The sequence below is a fragment of the Pezoporus wallicus genome, unplaced genomic scaffold (genome assembly GCF_028554395.1).
Source record: "Pezoporus wallicus isolate ANWC-B61680 ecotype Strahan unplaced genomic scaffold, APGP_CSIRO_Pwel_v1 contig_7073, whole genome shotgun sequence".
Lineage (NCBI taxonomy): Eukaryota > Metazoa > Chordata > Aves > Psittaciformes > Psittacidae > Pezoporus > Pezoporus wallicus.
This window is the reverse complement of record NW_026641326.1, coordinates 6,795,643-6,817,743: the sequence shown is the minus strand read 5'-3', so window position 1 is coordinate 6,817,743 and position 22,101 is coordinate 6,795,643. Positions and strand designations below refer to the sequence as shown.

The 22,101-nt window shown below is 42.3% G+C and overlaps 1 protein-coding gene across 8 annotated transcripts in view; it reads right to left on the bottom strand.

Annotated features, from left to right (window-relative positions):
* GRM7 (glutamate metabotropic receptor 7) overlaps positions 1 to 22,101 on the bottom strand; it is a 298,007-nt gene that overhangs the window by 4,795 nt on the left and 271,111 nt on the right. Inside the window, exon 11 of one of the 8 annotated variants that reach the window (XM_057422880.1) lies at positions 15,139 to 15,378. The exons of 6 other annotated variants lie outside the window; for them this stretch is intronic. Coding sequence is in view for 1 of the 2 variants with exons in the window: in XM_057422882.1 (XP_057278865.1) it covers positions 15,356 to 15,378 (23 nt within the window). In the remaining variant the exon portion in view is untranslated. Of the gene's footprint in view, positions 1 to 15,138; positions 15,379 to 22,101 lie in introns of those variants that run through there. One more of the 8 variants, XM_057422882.1, reaches the window with a different exon arrangement.

The window sequence follows — 22,101 nt, the reverse complement described above, 5'->3', positions numbered from 1 at the left end:
TCTGCATCATGTAACTTGTTTGAAAAAAAGGGTTCCTTTCTCTTTGAAAAGAGGCTACATATTGCTGCTAGTGACAAGTGACCTTTTCTGCTAATTGGTGGTGAATGTTAACAGGAGAAGAAACTAGCAGAAGGCATACCTGAAGAATACAATCTCATATATACAGACAGGACCACTGTACTGGAAACAATCTCCAGATTCAGGCCAGGTACAGGTAACCACATCACATGCACTCATCAAGCAGAGCCCAGCACAGGATTCTTCAGTTCCCATTACAGTTTTGCCTTAACTTGGCCTGAAAAGTGTTCTGTCCACATTATGGTGGAACCTGGTCTGGCTGTCACACTTCAAAAAGGTTAGGCAGATTGGCTGCAGGGACACACAGAGTGATGAAGTGTCATATGGCATTCCTGCTAACACACAGGACTGGGTGAATGAAAGGTGCAACTATCTCATCTACCCTGTGCTGCTGGCATTGCTGTTAGTCTTCTGGTTTTATTAGCATTACACTAACTCTCAAATTGAAAGTAATCAATACCTAGAAAAAAACAAGAGGCAAGAGCAATGCCTCCCCAGACGAGCTGAGGCAGGAGAGCATCTGATTTCCTGGCAGATGGAAGCATAATGAGGCACCTTGGTCATCATAAACCCCAGACACTTCATAGCATGGCATTAATTCTGAGGATGTGACTGTGTACAAGATAGATACTGACAACCACATGAGCTATGAGTTATTCTCTTAGTAGGAGCTGTGCCTTTTCCCATTCTCCACAAATGGATCCCACCTTCTTCCCTTACAAACATCCATTTCAAGACACCCACATACAGCCTACATCAGCACAACCCAGATGAAGACAACCTGTATATCTGCATGTGGAAAATAAACAGTGTTTTGTTAAAGCACAGCAATTAATTAAAGGCCTTTCCTTTGCAACATGCCAAAAGGCTGTGGGGGACGGTGATGGTCTATACCCATCCCCTTCCAGAAATGACAGGATTTGAAATAACTGCATCTCTGTACCAACAACAACATATTAAAAACAAATACACAGAAGCAAAAATCCTCTTTGGATATATAAGTTTCATCACTTGACTGGTTTTCATTATCTTGAGCATGGGCTGCAAAGAAAAAAGCTCCCACAGCATCCAAAAGCAAGGCAGATCTGTCAATACTTGCTCAGAGTGAGATTTAATCACTTTCACTTCAATTTTATGCACATTTGTAACCTCTTCCATGCCTAAGGAGAAAAGATTTACAGTGCAAAAAAATGAATTTTATTACAGCCCCCAGACATCTCACGCTATCAAATGTATGAAACATGCTCTTAGTATTTCCAGCATTGGGTGAGAACTGACATCATGATGGCTACGAGTCTGGAACTTCAGCTCTGATTTTTTTGCAGTCACTGTGGCAGATTATGCTTACCCTCCTCTTTCCCATTTTCATAATTCTTGCTTAGAAAACTGTATCATACATGCCAGGAAAAGCGGAGGCCAATTATTAAATCCTGCTTCAGTCCAGCTAAGAGGGAAATGGATGTGCATGGTTCTTCCCTATCTGTGCCTGAAAGCCAGAGCTATCCACATGCTCTGTTGCCTTTAAATTGGGGAATATATATGAGAAAGAGAGGAAAGCAACAACCCTAAATGACTCTGCATGCTTGCCCAAAACCCAACAAATGGAATGAAGCTTGGGGAAAATAATTTTATGTTTAGTATCTAAATAGAAATTTTTGTATCGCATTTTCACCTCTGTCGTGTTGTGCTCCCTACCATAGTGTGTTGGCAATTTATGTGGTATATAAGTGTCTACAATTGTACAAACTGCATTTTGTTTTATTGCATGTGTTTGTGGGTAGTTGTCTCTGAGCCACAGCCTGAACTGCGTGACTTTCCTGCAGATCAGCACACAGAACCTCGTGTTTTAATAATAGAATACGAACATATTCAATTACAACTATAACATTAGTAAAAAGTATGTTCCTCCATAATTGCTTTACAGCCTTCTCTTCTCATAAATTATATCATCTTTAGCTGTCACATTTCCTTGTCACTCTCAGTAAAGCAGCAACAATTAGCAGCTCAGTGCTGAGGACAACCATAAATAGCAGTGGTGTTCCAGTCGCTGAGAGGTTCATCAGCAGATCACAAATGACAGCAGGGAGAGAGAAGCTGCTAAAGAGATTGTTTCTGTTTCCTGATTACTAATTTATCTAGTACATAAGTAGCCTGACGGCAACGTGGTGACATATTCAGTGCATGGTTCTAGTGCTCCAGCCCCCGAGAGGGCACACACCATCCACCCGCACACCCAGGCTCCTGTTTGACTTCCCAGCGAGAGAGCACCATCCTACTCAGGTGGTAAATGCTGTAGTAATCGTTTCTATCTATTTGTGAAGTCTTATCAAAACTGAATCAACAAAAATACAGCACTGAGTGCAATTTAACCTCCAAAGCGAACAATATTCATGTTGAAGCACTGACTGAGGAAAGAACAACTAGAATAACCTTCTCTGACCATCCCTACATCACTTCTGGTGCACATGGCCTTCTAGATTCCTCAGGTGGGATAACTGGATTGACTGTCATGAGCAATTACTGAAGGACCCATTTGAAGGATAGCCATAACAGGCTAGAAGGAAGACTGAAAAGACATGTTACACTAAATGCTATAATGAGAAGCAAGGGCTGCTTGCAAAGAATAGACACACTTCGGAAATTAATAGAAAACAATTATGATACAGAATTATATAGATTTATGCAGTCATCACTCATACTCCTTTTGCTGCTCTTGTGACACACTGTGTATTATGGCACATATTACTAATATGCTGCTTGTAATTGCCATGAAATGCTAGAAATTCAAAACCAGAATGAAAGTGGGAGGTGTAAGTTATATTTTAAGTTGTCTTTTCCTTACCTTATTTTTTATATACATTTTAAGTTCCTTGATAAGATTTCATCCCTCTGGGTTACTCTTGTAAATTGCTTTTCTTTCTTATTTTTGTCCAGGATTGAGAGTGATGTCACCATAGAATCCTGACATGCATAAGGCAACAACTGTATTTCCAAATGAACACAAGACTATAGCAAGAATCTTTCTGATGAGGGGTTATCCAGGAGAAACTCATGAACTGGAAAGCCCAACCTGCTTCTATAAAAAGATAACTTTTCTCTAATTCAGTTGGGTATTGTACATTTTTAAGGCTACTGATTTCATATCCCCCCTTTTGCAATTGCCTCACTCCTCCCACCCCGCTCTACCCCATCAGTGGTTTTGGCTAATCAGTATTTAGGGAGCGTGGGTTTGGATTTTGGAGAAGGATGTTCTGCATGTTACAACACCAGCAAAAACACATGGAGTGAGAGGGGGAGGCCTGAGGCTGGTTAATTCTCTAGAAAAGCCAGAATCTGTGAACAGCGTAATTAATTCATTAAACACCATCAAGGAGCACTACGGGGGAAGGAGGGGGCAGTGGGGTGGGGAGGTAACAGAGTTAGGATGGTACAGCATGGCCATGGAAATGCCTCTCCGGCAGAAAACAAACCCCAGTTTCCATTTCAGTTTCACCAGCTCCAAAACCGAATGTGATTTTTAAGTGTGACGATTGGTACATTTCATGTGAATTGGTATCCAAGGCACAAGACCCTACATTGTCACTGCAAATAAGATCAAATTAAGCAGCCCCAGACATGGAACATTAAGCTGAGAAGGAACTAAAACGGCATAAAAAGAGAACGGGGCTGTGTCGCTTAGCAACCACCACCTTTTCGGGTGGATTATGCGAGTCCAGGCACATTTGCACTGCTGACAGTTGTTGCTTGTAACGTAAAGGAGCTTTTCTGTATCTCTGTGTGACAAGTTCAGTTAGGTGTTGCGGTGGTGAGAACCACGAGACCGTGTCAGGCGAGCATCAGCCTGAGCGTGATGAGCATCCCAGTTCTGGCAGGGAAGACCTGCTCTGGCGCAGAACTGCTCCAGAGCTTGGTTTGCAAGAGGTCTGAGGCTGCTTCACTGAGATTTCTGATTCATTCTCCTGGTGCAGCTCACACGATTAGGTTATCACCCTCCAGAGAGAGGGACACAAGACACAAGGAAAGCTGAATGCTGTGGAAGGATTAAGTCATCCTCTTCATCCATCACTGGTACTTTCTCCAAAAGGTTTAGTTAACACCAGACCAAAACCTTTACACACACAGCACTGGTTCTTCAAAACCTCAGTCTGGGCTTTCAGGGTCATTCCTGAAGGAACCAAATAAGGTTTGTGTATTTCTCTTTTCATCTGTGGGAAGAGGAGTTCAATTTAAAAGGTTATCAGCTCTTCACAGAGACTATGTTTTCTTAATTTACTTTGCTAATGAATAGACATTTTCCCAGATGGAAGTGCCACCACTGTCTGCAGGGCTTCCAAGGGCTTCCCAGCCTGCTGCAGTACCACCAGTTCCCTGCATTCCCCCACCGTCTTCCCATCACAGATACCTGATAGGAGCCCTCTGCAAGACGGAGATGTTACCACCTGCAGTTAGGGCCAGCTTGACCAGTTCTGCAGAGGCACTATTGTGTAAGGAAAGTTACACAATCCACTATAGGATTTTGGCCTTCAGTTCAATGACAGAAACAGACGGAATTTAATTATGGCCTGCTTGTCTAAATTGTAGCTTTGATCCAACCTCCTTGGGTAGAGCAGCCCCATGTCTGCTGCGTGTCTGTCCTTTCCTTAACGTGTCCCTGTACAGATGACAGCACAGAGATGGCACATCGTGCTCTGCAACAAAAACTTCTCTTGGGGAGGAAAGGGGCATTCACTGTTTCATGCAGAAAAAAAAAATCTGTTGCAAGAATTAAGAATAATCTTCCATGCTGCATCTTGGCTGGAGTACAAGCAAGCCAGACCTCACTTCCAGCAGCATCCCCCACCACAGCCTCTTCTTTCCTCCTGCTGATGGCTGGCTTTATCTGCAGTCCTTCCGGGGAGATAACTTTAAAATCTACTTACGTGCTAAACTGATGTTTGCCTTTGCAGCTTCGACAGCAATGGACTCCAGCCCTGGGGAGAGGATGATGTTTTCCTCTCTCTTAGCTTTTGGCAGTACCTGAAGGAGCTCCTACTCTTTGGGGTTTTGCCTTTTTTAAGAACTTAAGATAATTTTTTTGGTGCTAATCTCTCCTTGGGTTTGATTAATTTAACCTGAAGTGCTGTGGGTTGCCAGGTGGTTACCTCCAAAATAATAAAACGCATCGGGTATTAGTAATAGCTGTAAAAACCTTCCAACCTTCCAAAGGTAATTTGAATATTTCCTTCAGCGGTTCCTTGAAAGATGAATTTGCTGTCAAAGAATTTCCAGTGCCATTACAATACTTGTTTTGTCTTTGCTGAGATACATTAGATTGGCTGAAATAGTCGAAGGACAACACTGAAAGATGCTCAAAAACCAGAGCCTGACGAGTTGGCCCCCTGTCCTGGGTTCAGCAGTAGCAGTCATTTTTCTCCTTCTTGGTAGCTGGTGCAGTGCAGTGTTTTGACTTTCGGCCTGGGAACAGAGCTGATAACAATGATGTTTTGGTTTGGCCAAGGACTTTGTGAGCCTCATGCTCTGCCAGGGAGGAGGGGAAGCCAGGAGGAAGCAGAGACAGGACACCTGACCCAAACTAACCAAAGAGGTATTCCATACCACAGCACGTCATGCCCAGGATGTAATGGGGAATTACCCAGAAGGACAGAAGGACTGGGAGACTGCAGGGTTGGAGGAGGTATGGGACAGTGCTTGGTCGGGCTGGGGGGGGGGGGGGGGGTGAGTTACTGGTCGGCTGGTGGTGAGGTGATGTATTCTCTTCCCTTGTTATTTCCTTTATCATTATTATCATTGGTGGTAGCAGTAGTGATTTGTGTTATACCTTAGTTACTAAACTGTTCTTATCTCAACCCGTGGGAGTTGCATTCTTTTTGATTCTCTTCTCCATCCCTCCGGGAGAAGGAGGAGGGCAAGAAGGGGGAGGGGGGAGGGAAGTGAGTGAACGAGTTGTCTGGTTTGGTTTAAACCATGACACCCCCTCAGGCCTGTTGGCAGCAGGCAGCATGTGTCAATGATGGGTCCTGCAGAATGAGTTATCTGGGAGATTCCTGGTAGCAGGGCCAAAGAAGAACATCTGCATAGTCAGGAAGAGGAAAGTCTTGCAGATACATATATATATGAAGCAAACAGCTCACAAAAAAATCACAGAGTAAGGTTTTTGAAGCCAAACACTTTAAACTAATTAAGGACAGCTGAGAGGTGAATATGAATAAGAACAGAGTCCTGCAGATTTTGACTGGAAAAAAAACCAAACAACAAAGTTCACTGCATATATCTAGAACAAATCATTTGCTCAGCTTTAAAAATTATAAATATATATTCAGATATTCATATATTCAGGTATCTTCTTCACAGTTTTCACAATATCACTGTCATTCTCTGCTTCTGCGCATTTAGAAACTTTGCAACAAAATGCAATTACATTTGCGGAACCTAGTTTGCTGCAGAGGCTGTCCTGATCTGTGCAATGCCAAGACAAAACAAGCTCCTTGTCCCCCTGTGACCTGTTGTCACTGTGCATACAGGCAGGAAACGTGTTGCCAGGGTTGACTGCGGCAGCTCTGTCTCAGCCTGCAATAACTGTTCAGCAGACTCTTTGGGCTCAGACTGGGTCAATAATGTGACACTCTGGTCAACACCTTGATCCAGAGAAACTGCTGTACCAGCTATTTGCCAAAGAAACATTCCTGTGTTTTCCAGAGAAACATCCTTCAAGAGGCTTGTTTCTGTATGCCACCAATCACAGGCTGTGCCTGCCCTGTGAGCTACACTAAACCTTCTGCAAGTCCACACCAAGCACTGCTACCACCACAAGCCTCAGAGGGCTCATGTGACTGTGACTATATGCTGAGATAGATGGAGAACATGCAGAATGATCTTGCCTTTTCTGGGAAAGCAAAAGCAGCTTGGTGGCAGTGGGTTTTTAGAGTAACCCTCAGCTGTAATTCACCTGCTGGCTGCTAGGAACACCTACATGTATGGGCTTTAATAGTGCAGAGTTATCTGATGGACTGGGAATCAGTGAAGAAAATCTCAAAGCTGGCTAAAATCATCAACAAGTCAAGCTGGGCCATGAGGACAAACTTCCCTAGTGTAGACCCATAATGTGGTGCTTAAGGTTAGAAGTCTAACGGAGCCATCACAGAACTGTCAAGTGCTGCAAAAGGAAAACAAAACATCCTCCCCCATGTGTGCACACTGATTTAGGAAGACAAGGCCAGATTCTCTGTTAGCTCAACTCTACTGACGTGAGCACAGTGGCTGGAACATCCAACCACTCTGTCTAGTTACACCACCAAATGCCACTCAGATGCCTCTGCTTCCAATCTGCAAAACGCTGATAATGTTTACAAGCTCCTACCTCAGAGGGAGATCATAAGGTGAACACCAGTGCCTGGAAATCTTGAATAAATGATTAATGCCAAGAGAGCATGATCAGGAAAATAGCCTAAGCAATCTCTCACTTCAGTGCTGCTTTGTATACACTTGATAACCTGGATTCACCTTGTTCACCTCTGCTGCATTCAGAATACAATTAATAACAAAAGGCTTACTTTAAATTATTAGAATAATTATGTTTATGCATATGCATGCACATGTATTGTTCAGAGCAGGGCTGGGCAAATGCTGCAGGTATATTTCTATCTGAAGAGCATTCACACATCAGTCACTTTACACCGCTTCCACTTCCAAATTCCTCATATTCTAACCAGGGCTACATTTTTACCTTTAGGGCTTTCTTATTATTATACCTTTTAGAATTGGATATTTACCCTGCCTATCATGAAGCCCCTAAGCAAACTCAGACTGCATAGCTAGTCAAGTGAATGATATAACCACACGTGAAATGAGTCTTGAATCCAGGGGACTGGCAAAGTATTGTACAGAGCAGTGCTAGGGCCATAACTAACAATTACAGATATCCAGTATAATGGACTCTTTTAACGAGGATTGCTTTGAAGTTCCCAGAAGGATTTAATGGGAAGCAAGAGTATGACCTTGAAAATTCCCCAGGAGACACTGGGATTTAAAGTAGGATTTTCTTTAAACAAAAGTCCATTTTGGCTTATCAGGTTTTCAAGTAATAGCTGCTATCAGAAGTGTATGTTTTTAATTCATCAGGGTTATTACAATGCACTTTTTGCCAGAACAGAGAATGTATCCAATAGGAAGAACAATAAAAACAGTTCTTGGGTGAGATAATAGCTTAATGATAGAAATCAGTTCAGGTCAAAGTGTCAATGACATGACATCCTTATAGCCTGAGACAGCTTTTTAGGGTTTGAGTACATAAACCGTTTGCTTTGTCAGTCTGCAAATGTATTAGATTGAGAACAATCTGCTGTTGAACAGTCTTAATAGGGCTGAAGAAACTCTATGCTGAGATAATATAGGGAAAGCAACTGTGTGAGACAGACGCTTGCACTACAGTACAAAGCTAGAAAATTCTGACTTCATTTTAAGTGGAATGATACCCATTAATTTCAGTGAAGCAGGCTTTTCCACAATGAATCCCAGAAAGGATGGGAAGCTCATCATACTGATCACCCTAGACTGCACAAAACAATGTAAAGATTCTTCTGCAAAGTCAGTATGCACCTTGCACATGGCACTTACCTCTTCAGAAAAGGAAAAGAAAGAATTGCTTATTTGAAACTCGGGTGTGTTTTCATGTAGTGCACTAGATAAATAATGAGCGTTTTAGCTCATGCACTGACTTCAAAGACATACTTCTCTAGCACAAGGGAGAAGAAATACAGCCATAGGTGGTTGGAAGTTTTGCCTAATGGCAGAGGGTAACCATTACACTTCTCTAGCATTGCTCTGTGGGCAGCAAATTTAAGCTATCTTTGTAAAGACAAGGAGAAACCCTGTAGAATGTAGCACAAAACACACACTTTCTGTTTGTAACACTGTGTAATGGTGAGCTCCCAGTTAAGCTCTGGCTCTACAGACAGGCATGGTACTGCACTTTATGGCTGAAATCCCACTCCCACTCATGTAGAGGGCAAAGCACCTGCTGATTTCAGCAGAGCCAGTACTGATTGTCATAAAAACTTACTATGAGGTATACTATAAAATAACATGGAAAGTTATAGGTTTCTTATGATGCTTCTACAGTGCTTTTCTGCTTGGACACAGGGAGCACGTAAGTGTTTTCTGTGGTCTTTAAGCACTGTGCCATCAGGAAATGTGTGCCCCACAGCCCTTCTCCCCCACCAACAGCCCACCATAGCTGGAATCTTGGGGCCAGATTGATTCCTGGGGGAAACGCGCCACTGAGAAGCACCACTACAGTACAATGGCCTCTGATGGGAGACATGCTTGTGGTAAGGGCAAAACTGAGTGTCAGAGGAAATTCACTCCTCTGAAAAACATCATAAAGGTATGCACCTGTATTCATTCTTTACAAGCTCTAAAAATAGGCTGCAAGTGGGATATATGATACATGTTACCCCTTCGCAACAGCCAGCTATGGCATTCATCATGTATGGGTATTTACAAATGAAAGTGATAGCTCTCTGTAAACAAACAAAAAGTGTGTCATTTATTTCTCTGCCTCTGAACTCCGTACACTGATAACTGTCAGCATCAATAAACCCCTTTTGTTAAGCTGGAAAGAAGACCTGAACTACCTGCAGTGACAGACACTGCTTTCAGCCTCTTCCGGATGGGGTTAAGAGATAATCTTTGTCAGCCACACCTTTGACTACTTTGCAAGGTATTATTAGGGTGCCTTCAGAGATAAATTCAGAGGTTGTTGTTAATATTAGATTTCCCATCAAAGCCATTAAAATAAAATGTGACTTTGAGTCAAAGAACAGAGCCAGACCCACACTGTTTATGGCCTGAAAAAAACATCATGTTTTTGCTGGAAAGATAACTCTAAGACTGAGATTTTGAGTCAAGTAATAAGATTGCAATAGGAACGGATTAGTTTTACCCCTCTAAATAATAGCTAAAATGAACAAAGCATTGTACCAACGAAGAATATCAATCTTGAGCATGTTTGGCCACATCTTTCTCCTATCTCCTACTTGTCTGCTTTGCAGATAAGAATTTCTGGGTCAGGTGAAGTTTGAAACTATCTGCAATGCTGAGATCAAAGAATGTGTGGAAAGTATTAATGCTTCAATGCTTGCAGCCCAGAAAGCCAACAGTATCCTGGGCTGCATCAAAAGGAGCGTGACCAGGAGGTCAAAGGAGGTGATCCTGCCCCTCTACTCTGTTCTCGTGAGACCTCACCTCAAGTACTGTGTGCAGTTCTGGTGTCCTCAACATAAAAGGGACATGGAACTGTTGGAACAAACCAGAGAAGGGCCACGAGGATGATCAGGGGACTGGAGCACCTCCCGTATGAAGACAGGCTGAGAAAGTTGGGGCTGTTCAGCCTGGAGAAGAGAAGGCTGAGTGGAGACCTCATAACAGCCTTCCAGTATATGAAGGGGCCCTATAGGGATGCTGGGGAGGGACTCTTCATTAGGGACTGTAGTGACAGGGCAAGGACTAACGGGTTAAAACTTAACCAGGGGAAGTTTAGATTGGATATAAGGAGGAAATTTTTTCCTGTTAGGGTGGTGAGGCACTGGAATGGGTTGCCCAGGGAGGTTGTGAATGCTCCATCCCTGGCAGTGTTCAAGACTAGGTTGGACGAAGCCTTGGGTGAGATGGTTTAGTGTGAGGTGTCCCTGCCCATGGCATGGGAGTTGGAACTTGATGATCTTAAGGTCCTTTCCAACCCTAACTATTCTGTGATTCTATGATTCAAACAAATTAAAGATTTCAGAGGGTCTTAAAGAAGACCTGGCACAAAGAGCAGCCACGCAGGATGCACATAGTGGTGGCATAAAGTTAGGGGGCTAGGTGGGAAGCAGAAATCCTGCACTGAGCAGAGGAGGCATTGAGGAGCTCACAGAGGGAGCAAATTCCCAGCAGAGCCGCTGCATGAACCATCACATCAACTAAATCCACAGCACTTCCCTGCAGGCGGGAGCGCACAGCAGCCCCATCACAGAGCTGGAAACGTGGACAGGATCTTAGGAAATGTGCTTCAAAGTCCTTATGAGGTTACGGCAGGGAAGAAACAAAACCAATTCATATTAATTGGAGCCAATAGTACAGAACACATACTAATTTAAACTACATTTAGAATGTTTCCGTTTGAATGCTGTTGGAAAGATAACAAATAGTAGCCAATTATTTTCACCTGCTTAAAACAAAGTAATTAATAGTGCTTTGGTTATGTTACCTGGGAAGCCAGGCTCTGCTGAGAGCTGAGTGATCGCCTGAAACATCCCAGAGTACTCCTGGAGTCAGAGCTACAAGGACAATTCCTCTGTACCCCCTGACTTTGCTCCTGAACTGGTCCCTAAACATCCCCCAAGGTCTCATGCTGCTGCTCCTTCCACCTCTTCCCAGGCTCTTCCCTGCCCCTCAGCACAGTGGGAGCATGGCTGCTGCCCTCCAGTGCCCAGCATAGAGGGAGCCATGCTTTCCTGCCGGGTCCTGCATATCTCCCTATCCCTTGTGCTGGCACCTGTAAGGTATTGTTTCCTTCTCTCCAGCCACTGGGCAACAAAACAGGAAAAAACACCCAGCCCATTTCTGATATCACCTAAAGTTTAGGGACTTCCTCAGATGGTCTCTATCCTAGCTTTAACCCTGGCACTTCCTTGTACAAATACCTGGGTTTTAACCCAGCAGACATACAAGTAAATGTAGCATTATAAAGTAATCACACAAGTAATGATTTTCTTTCTTACACCCACTTTCAGCAAATACAACTCTGCATGTCTAGGTAGTTTATCCATTCAAAGAACTGAAAATGTTTTTCTAATTAATCATTCTACTTTAAAAAAAAACAAAAAAACCCAAGAAAATTCTGTGCAGTTGCCAAACAACAAGAACATGGGATTGAACAACCACTTTTTTAGTTTCTTTTCCCTCCAACTGTATTCAGTTATGGGTTTCAGAGTGAGTTAGATTAACAAGTTAGGTATTTTCTGTTTAGTCATTTAATGAATTACAAACAATTCCATTACCTACTCTCTTTATTTTAAGGGTTTTTTTTTCCTACAAACTAGTGCATTAACGTCCAAACAGCCTGCTGAATGCAGTGGCTGTATCTCTATGTGGTGCCTGGGCTAAAACAAATCAGGCTGTTCAGCTAAACAACCCAGGCTCTCACAGAGTCAGAACCAGATCTGTATTTCTCACAATTTGGACATAAAAACTGTTTTCCAATAGAAAACTGAAACCAAGATGACACCTGGAGAGAAAACTTGCAGAATTTGGATTTTGTCTAAGCCAGTCTCCAAACCTATAAACTCTCCATTCACCATCAATCACATTTATGGGCAAACCACAACTCTGCTCCTGCTGCGCGTGACAAGGAGGCAAGGAGGAGAAAAACATCATCTTGCCAAAGGACTTAATCTGAAGCTATCATCAGATATGAATGACAAGCTTACACTGATTACAACCTCCCTGTGTTAGAGAAACAGGTCATAGTTTTATTTTAAGTAACAGTAAGTGTCATTTTTATTGCTCCATTTTTTCTTGCCAGGAAATATAAAGAAACAGAAAAGACTGAACAAACACTTCAACATCCCATGGATAGCTGGTTCTTATTGGTACACCCTCTTCTCTAAAGAGATGAATTTCCCTTGACAAACACTGGGTACAGCACAGCGTGGCTTTGCTTGCAAGGCCTGGAATCTGCTACCTTTGCCTCCAGGGAAGGATTTGTAGAGCTCCAGCCCTGTGATGCTACTGGCAAGATTAACACCATATAAATGGGAATGAATGCTGTGCAGGGACTTTTGGCTATGGGCAATTTCTGGCAAGACCCACCACTGGGAGGGTGACACTGTGGTACTGCCCCAAAGGAGAACCACCTTGCACAAGGAAGTCCAGGGGTGACTGCCCAAGGGTCATCAGAGAGCAGTAAATGCACTCTTTCTGCATTAGCCTCTACTGTACATATGAAAAACCACTTTAAACTGTATTCCCCAAATGCTTTATAATTTACCATAGCAGCTTAAACCAGAAGCATAATACCACATCAAACCACAGATCCCTTGACATTAAGAAGATGCGCAGACTTGTGATCCTTCCACAGGGAACACGTGTGTATGTGTTTGTGATCTATATGGATATTTGGGGTATGTTTGCCCTGGAAAGCAAACAAGGACACATGCATGTGCACAGCAGTCACAGCCTTCATCCCCCTCACGTGGGAAGTCTGAAATCAGTATGGAGCAAACCCAACACTGTACCACTGTCAAGGGGTGGGTCCTCACCTGAAGGCAGCTCCCTTCCTTTTCTTCTCCTTGGCCTGCTCAAACTAATTGGCAAAGAGCTGCAAGTGGCAAAAATCTTAACAGAAAAATCAAGAATGTTCATGAAGAGAAAGGAGCTAAATTAATTGGAAAATTTATTCAAAGTATATAACTCTTTAACACAGTGTCTAACAAAATTACACACTGAGCTGCATGGTTAAACAGAACAATTCTGCTGCAATCGAATTTACCTTTTTTTTCTGCAGAAAGTCTTGATTTCAAATATCCTGGAAATGTTTAACAGCTGATATTAATAAGAGTACAGATTTAATATAAGGCTCTTTATTCCACAGACATGATAAGCATCATGACAAGTGGTGTAACTATGGCAACTGTGGTGTTTTTTTCTCTTTCTTTTTCCTCTGAAGAGCAAGAACAGGCATTTCACTAGAGGCAGTGCCAGATTCTCCTTTGAGGTAAGACTTAGTGCTCTGAGTTACAGAGGAGTAACTTAGCCAAGCATAGGTCCTGGGACTGGAAAGCCTTTCTTTCCTATTATGTGTGCCCATTGTTTCATGGGCATTTACAAGTATTTAGCCATGAACCTAATTCTCTCCCTTTTCGCATTATGGTTAGAAAATAAGAGCATTCCTTTTTCCTTGCTGTTACAGTTCAAAACCAACAATCTCATCCCAAAGTCAAAATACTTTTAATGAAGAAAAGGATGCTCTCCTCATTAATGTACTGCCATATGTCACGGAAAGAGGTGCCCACATTTCCTTTCCTGAAGCCAATTAAGCCACCCCACACCCTCCGTGAAGTTTTCCAGGTATGAAAGTGGTGCCTATTTGCAATAAGAGAAAAACACTGAGAAAGGCCTATTTCTTATGAGCCCTTTATTTGCTGCTGTTTGCTGTCCCCAAAAAACAAACCAACCCAGGCCCCTGCTGCATAAATGCATTCTGCTTGCTGCCTGTGTCAACATAAAATAATATCTATCGCATTTTACGGTATTATTTTATGTCAGTGACAAATGAACGCTCAGCCGTGCCTCACACTCGTTTTACTCACATGCTCCTCCAGTTCATCAGCACTGTCATTTCTGAGTGCCACACTGAGATTTTCAATAGTTTTTTTTCCACAAGGTGACAAAATATATCACGGCTTGGGTAAAATCACCAAAGATACACAACCGCACACAGGAACGGGCTGTGTGACATTACAAGACCTGTGCCTGTGTACTGCAGATGCAAAAAAACCTTGACCAGCAGCATGACAGCTATCAGATAAATGTGCCTGTCACCAGTGGGCAGCTGCTGGGCTATGCTTGGTTGTGTGACAGCCATCATTTCTTTTATAGTCCTGTTGACTGTAGCACAATGATTTTCTACCATCAAGGTTTATTCCTATTCTTATCTATACAATCTTTGAACAGTTTTCTTCATGATTGTAATCATGCGCAGAGTGCATGAATTCATGTCTTTGAGAACTTCATTTACCTGTAATATTGCTTATTTTCAGCTTTCCTGGTCTCTTTATTCCATTATTACTATGATTAGCCTTTTGAACTTGCTTACCAAATCTTTAGTAGGTCTGTGAACAAATGCTCTTTCAGCCAACCCATTGCCACTGGTCCTACCTGCTGCTGAAAATACTTTGCACCTGCTTGCCTGGAGCTGTTCCACTAAAGACTCAACTCTGATGATTTCAAATCATTAATCTCAGAAAAATACACAAAAGAAAAAAAAAAGAAGAAAAACATAAAAGATTTTTTGTTTTGAGAAAAAAAAAAGCAGCAAAGCCACTAGGTCTGACACAGAACTGACATCCCAATAGCCAAATCCAAGAGGAAGTTGCTCCACTTGCTCTCAGCAAGCCATGGACCCTCTTTCTGCAGAGAAAAAAAGAAAGAGTGTTTTCCCATCAGATCTGCTGGTGTGATCTTTTTGTTGACTGAACTTCACTGCCGTGTATGTTCAATCCTGTTACTTCAGGGAGAGCTATGAATAGACCTCCTTTATACCTGAGGGAGGAAAAAAATTAAGTCACTCATTTAATACAGGTTTCACACCTAACCTTATAATCTACATAGATTTCATCACAAATGTAAGCTACTCACTCTAAAGCAGATGTTAGATGTCTCCCTGCAGTATGTGACAGCTGTGATGGTGCTGATGGCTGCAAAACCATTGCATGGGGACTGAAGCAGAACTTCTTCATAAATGTTTTAATTCAGTACAGAATTTTTTAAAGGAGTATATACCTTGCTTTGATGAACAGGAACATAAAATGTATATCTCAGGCATGTGCTGCTGGCTGCTGCTGGGGAGGATGATGTGTGCAAGCAAGGACATCCCTCACCGCTACCACTGAGCTGAAAGGAATTGTATTACACCAGCAAATGGCTACTGAGCATCAAATTTAAGCACGAGCATGGCACTTCACAGTGCATTCAAAATATTTTCTTTTCCAGGATACTGCATCTCAAGCATGCACTGAAGGCCTTTCTCTTCTGTTCTGTCTGCATACCAAGCCCTAGTATTTAATCACACCCCACTCCATGGAGGCCATGCAGCGAGATGAGGAGTGCTCAGCCTTATATCAGTGTGTTCTCTTGGAAAAAGGCCTGCAGCATCAGCTGGTGATGGCCCCTTGTCTAACTGTTAATAAGAATACTAGTTTAACAAATTCAATTAGCTGACCATAATAACCACAGGCAAACTAAAATGGATGCAAAACATTCTCTAACAGTCAAAAATCACAAATTGCAAACAAGATCAAGAAAATCTGCAAAGATTCTAAATTGTAAAACCTCAAATCCAGCTTCCATACTACCTCAGAGGCCAAAACACAGTACAAAGTATAGCATATACTTTGTCTCTGCACATGGCAGGTGGTTGGAACTAAATGATCTTAAGTTCCTTTCCAACCCTAACTATTCTATGATTCTATGTGACTTCAGTCTTCGATTTAAAGGCTGTTGGTTGTTCTCAGTCTCTTTTCTAGCTACTTCCAGTCAAACTATCCACGCTTCTACCCTCAGTGGCCAGACAACATTGTGCATCTGAGTCCTTTCTTGGGTTTGGAGGATTCCTGATTATATTGAATCAGGTTTGCACCAGCGGTTATGAGTCACGGCTGCTCTTGTTAGAATTATAGTAGCAGTAACAATTAAAAGATTACACATCCTGAAAGCTGCAAGATGCAACTGCAATGCTTCCTACTGCTTGCACAGGGGAGAAAAGAAATATAACTCCAAATATTGCAATGTCCTAGTCTGGTGATGCCAATGATATCAGTGAAATTAAGCTGAGAATGTCAAGTCTGATTTCATAATCTTACAACTCTTTATCTGAGTCACTTCCCTAATGCAGATGAGGATGTGAGTGCATGTAAGAGACTACAGCAAGCTACCGTGTGAGAACAGCAAGAAGTGAGTCCTGTCAAGGTGACATTTACCCGGCTCAGCAGAAAGAGAGTCATTATAAATATATGGAAGAAAAGAGAGCCAAAAGTCCGCGTCTTTTCCCTGATATTACAATTCATGAATTTGAGAAATTCTCCCCGAGAGGGTGTAAGGACTGATAAATTAGTCAAAGGGACAACTCAGTGCTACTAAGAGTTTATTAGCAAAAAAGCCAGAGAGGGACTGGACCATGAGGTATAACAATATATGCTCACTTCTCTTCTAAATTTCATAGGAAAAAAGATCACCTAAAAAGACAAACAATGGAACAAAGGAGGAATACCAATATACTAATTAATACTAATTTGTGTCTCAAAGACATATATCTACCTACCTTTTAATATTCAAAGCACTTTAGTCATTAATAATGTCTTTTAGCTAACACTGTTCAAACATCAAACTATAAGGTGGCCATTTAAGAGAATAAAAAATTTCAGCTTTTGAAAAAAGAAACAGTCTGTCTAACACTTTCCTGCATATTTACGAGCTTTGTATCATGTAAGTCAGGGAAGGTGTGAGACAGTCTACAAAATAATTAATATGGGAGCATGCAATTATGTGAACTTATTAAAGTGCATCATCAGAAGTAGGTACTTTGAGATGTAAAAAAGGAAAGTAACCCAATCCCCAAATGTTCAAACAGGAGGAGCCATACTGCACCCAGAGGCTGCAAACTCCCCAGGGTCCCATGGCAACATCTGGCCTCTTATTGGCACAACTAAGAGTTTTTCCAACAAAATTTCCTGGCCATATAATAATATTAAAATAAATATTTTAATATGTATTTATAATAAATAAATTCTCCTGAGTAGCTGGAGGCGGCTATGCTTAACAAAGTCAAAAGAACAAAGACCTGGCTTCCTCAACCTACCTTTAGGTCTCATTCAAGCATCAGTTGCTAAAGACTCATTTCTGAGAGGTTTTAAATGAAACTTTCAAACAACACATACTGCTCTCAGCCATAAAAAGTGTTGTTATGGCTTAAAAAATATAGATCCATCGTGATGAATACCTTTCACAGTTTGAAATGTCATGAAAAGAGTTTAACCCTGAATTGCCAAGAACGATAAACGCAACCCTCCCTGTACCACTCAAGATGGTTAGGGAGAGAATAATTTCTGGCACAAGTTTGACTGCCAGGCAACAGGATGTTGTCACAGGTACTTAAACCTGAAAGAAAACATGGATTCAAATGGATATTGAGACCTTGAGAAACTGGCAAACATTAAGATGTAAATTGAATATGCAAATGCAAATGGAAGGAAGAGGAGGAATTACATTCTCAGAACAAAAGTCCATCCTTGAAAGAGGATAGATTGAAAATAACTGAAAGAGGATAGGTTTAGATTAGATAAAAGGAAGAAATTCTCTTCCTCATTCCTGTGAGGGTGCTGAGGCACTGGCACAGGTTGTCCAGAGAAGCTGTGGCTGCCCCATCTCTGGCAGTGTTCAAGGCCAGGTTGGACAGGACTTGAAGCAACCTGATCTAGTGGGATGTGCCCCTGCCCATGGCAGCGGGCTGGAATTGGATGAGCATTAAGGTCCCTTCCAACCAAACCATGCTGTGATTCTATGACATTCCCTTTTTCAGAGGAGAAACGTGGAGAAAGTGGCTGCCATGGACCCATGCTGGTAGATGCAGGGATGGGGTGCTGATCTGCTGCCCTGCACGGAGGACTCTGCTCTGCTCTGATGGTCAAAAACAGGTCTGAGGACAGCATGGGAATAGGAACGCACAAAAACCAATGAATGTGTCAACAACATCAAATAGCACATTCAATTTTCACTCGTCATAGCATACTCTTCATAGCATACCAAACTCTTTTCTTTCCAGCATATTGGTCTGCACATCTTCATCTCTTTAGAGGCTGTATCTGCATAAATCTTTTAAAAAGTAAATAAGACAACATCAAACCAGCAAAACTGTATCCATGGAAAACAGGCCTTATTACAGATACCCCGTGGTGTGTACAAAATTAAAGGTTGTTCAGCTGCTCAATCTCATCAAATGTAGCTGGGCTATGGTGTGGAAAACGTGCTAATGAATAAGTAATTTCTAGAATAAATACTTACATGCCAGTTTCCAGCTTAAAATTGCAAATATACTGAAGTGCAAGGAGCCTAACGGCACATAGAAGGAATCTGTGTGCATCTCTCCGTTAGTGTCTGCACATTAGAGATGTGACCCCAACAGGGAGTGACCACTAAGGAGAAAGACTGTGTGGTGACAAAGGATTGAAATCAGATGAGAGAAGGGATTAATCCCCTCCCCTCCTTGAACTGTAGAAAATGGAAAATAAGAAATGCACCTATGGTTCATAGTGCAGTACAACAGAAAATCATGTTTTATCCGCTTTATCAAACTATATTATGCAAGGTTACATAAAAATGAGTTAATGCTCCTGAGGGGGAGCAATTACAATACAGTCTACTGCAAACACATTTTTTTCTGAAGATTTAATAAGTAAGTACTCCACAATCAGTTTTGAGCAGCATTTCTGCAGGTCTCCTACCACAAGCACAGCAAGTCATGCCCTGGTCCTCCCCTTCAGACCGCAGGGTGGGGAACCGCAGGCAGCAACATGTGGGACTGGCAGGAGACAAGAGCCAGCGTATGCTGCAAGGAAAGACACCAGATGCAATGCTGCAGTCACTGCACTGCAACAAAATACATGTTCCCTTGAATTCCCATATACTGCCTAGGCACACAGTAATAGGGCAGTTTGGGTTGGAAGGAATCTTTAAAGGTCATCTAGGCAACCCCATGCCACGGGCAGGACATGGTCCTTTGCACCATGTCCAGAGCATGTTGAGTGTAAGAGAAAGCAAAAATACTCAAGTTCTGCAGTAAAAAGTAGCTGAAAACAAAACACAAACCTGAGCTCCTGCAAATGGACGGACCAGCCAAGTCCTGACTTGAAATCACATTTTGGCACTTCAGAACACTCATGTTTTCTAACTTAGAGGACAACAGGGGAAGTCTGTGCTCTTAAAGAAGTGAGCCTTCCAGCAGGAGGGTGACAGAAACCCAATTTTAACTGAAAAACTTGCTAAAAAGGGAAGTGGATTTGTTCATACATTTTATGCTGGAGTTCCCTCACTATGACTGAAAATCTGTTCTGCAGATGAAGCTCTACAGACCATAGCACAGCTGGTGCTATTGCGGTGGATGCATACTGATGCCATTGTTCTCATACCCTGTCTTGCGCAGACCGAGGGCAAGGAGAACAGGCGCAGAAAATCTTTGGCACTAGAAGGTAATTCGAACTATTTACCTCTGTCAACAGAAGCCCAAGACCAGTTTAAAACCATGTCATGACCACATCACAACAGCTTCATTATAGCATAATCTAAGTAATTGGGCATATATCTTAGGAGAGATAGGACCAAGAAACTTAATGACTTCACACAAGGTGGTGCTACACATGCCTTATGAATGACTTCAACACTTTGCAATCACCACGGAACTTCTTCTGCATACTGATCAAGTGAAAAGTGACTTGTAAAACAACTGAAAACTTTTTGGAAGCAGCATACTGTGCCCAAGCCCTGGGAGGAGAGCTCCTGCCTTGCATTGTGGCCGAGCTACCCTCATTCCTAATATAACTGTAATTGTACAGCGATTGGCATTTTCAAGTTAATTCAGTTAGTACTGGAGATCTACGCATTGCCCAAAGCAGCGCAGAGGACCAGCTTTGGGGAAACCCAACGTGAATTCAGGAGGAATGCAGAGTTCAAGAATCTGCCAGCTGCAGTACAAAGTTCAGAAAATATTTCTGCTGAGCAGGTAGCCGCTCCTCTTTGTGTTCTTAACCCTTGGCAGCTGAGCACTGCAGCACGTAGCTGAGGTGGAAAGGTTATCTGCTGTTAGAAAATGTGAGGGCAGAGCTACAGCTAATATGAATTGACATTTCTTCTTCAAAGCAATGGGACCACTGTGGTTTAGACATGCTTGGCATCTGGCCCAGAATGAGTTGAAGTTCAACAAAAAAGACAGAAAAACGATAAAAGGTTGCTGATGAGTTGCAGTGTTTCGCCATTATCCCTGCTAAAACAGCTTTATGGACTGAAGGACTGACAGTACCATCTAGTTGCAAAAAGCAACCAAAATAACAATGCCCAGTAATATTAATCCAACCGAAAATGCAGGGGGATATTCTCCACTTAGTCTCTTCTTGACTGTGTTATGACAGACTTCAGAGCACAGCAAGCTCATAGGCATCACTCAGGTCCATCCCAGAGCAAAACAGTAACCCATACCATGGTTTGCTTTGTCCTTCTTATACTGAAGTGAATCCCTGTTAAACAGTGTGTATTGCATACATGGCAAAGAGCTCAATAACTCCAGTGTGCTGAAGGGGCACACCAAAGAAAGGCACAGTCTTTGCATCACCTTAGAAGAAGAATTGACTGATCTTGGCACGATGCCCCGGACTGTTGCCCTCAAAACCCTATAGTCCTGCTCGGCAAGTCTGGAAGGCAGCAAAACAGAGGAGCTGTCTTTCTGGGACTTACATGATCCCATCTGCAATGCATGAGCATCTTACAATCATCATCAAGGTGGGGGGGAGGCAGGCATGGCACTACTTGCCAGGCATACACCGGGAGGCTCCAAAAACCCATGTGATGGATCCAGGTCTTTCAGATATCACAAAGATTTTACTCACTGGGCTGTTTCCTCCTCCTGATGTGTAGACATATTGCTTGGCAATGGACTGGGAGAAAAGTGCTGCAAGTATTTCTACCTTACCAAATGTGACTCTACAGCTCTACAAAAGCATTTGATGTTTGTTTGCCCTGCCCAGAAGATGGACAATTTTTTCCCTGACCCAGATATAATGTAGAGTTCTTCAAGCCTTTTATTTTCATTAGTTCCAATAATAAAGAAGTCCTATTTGTCACTCACAGGAAACAACTTAAAAACATTATAAACGCATCTCTCCCTGCATCACATAGCAGAAACTGATATAGTCAAGTAACAGCTTAAGCACAGTGTTCATACCCACACGCAAATATGTTACTTGCAAAACAAGTGTCAATTTACAACTAAGTTGATGTTTTCCTGATATCGCTGCTTTGCTTTTAATACAGTATATTGTTTCTTGCTGGTTCTTGTTTTGTATTCCTGGAAGAACAAATCAAAACATAGCAACCAAAGCTACAACAATCAGCCCAGCTGGAACAGAAACACTCATGGGTGAGAAATGGAAAACAAAACCTGATGCAGAAGAGCACTGGCATAAGCAAGACCATCGCAAGCCCAAACCATCCTCGATTGTA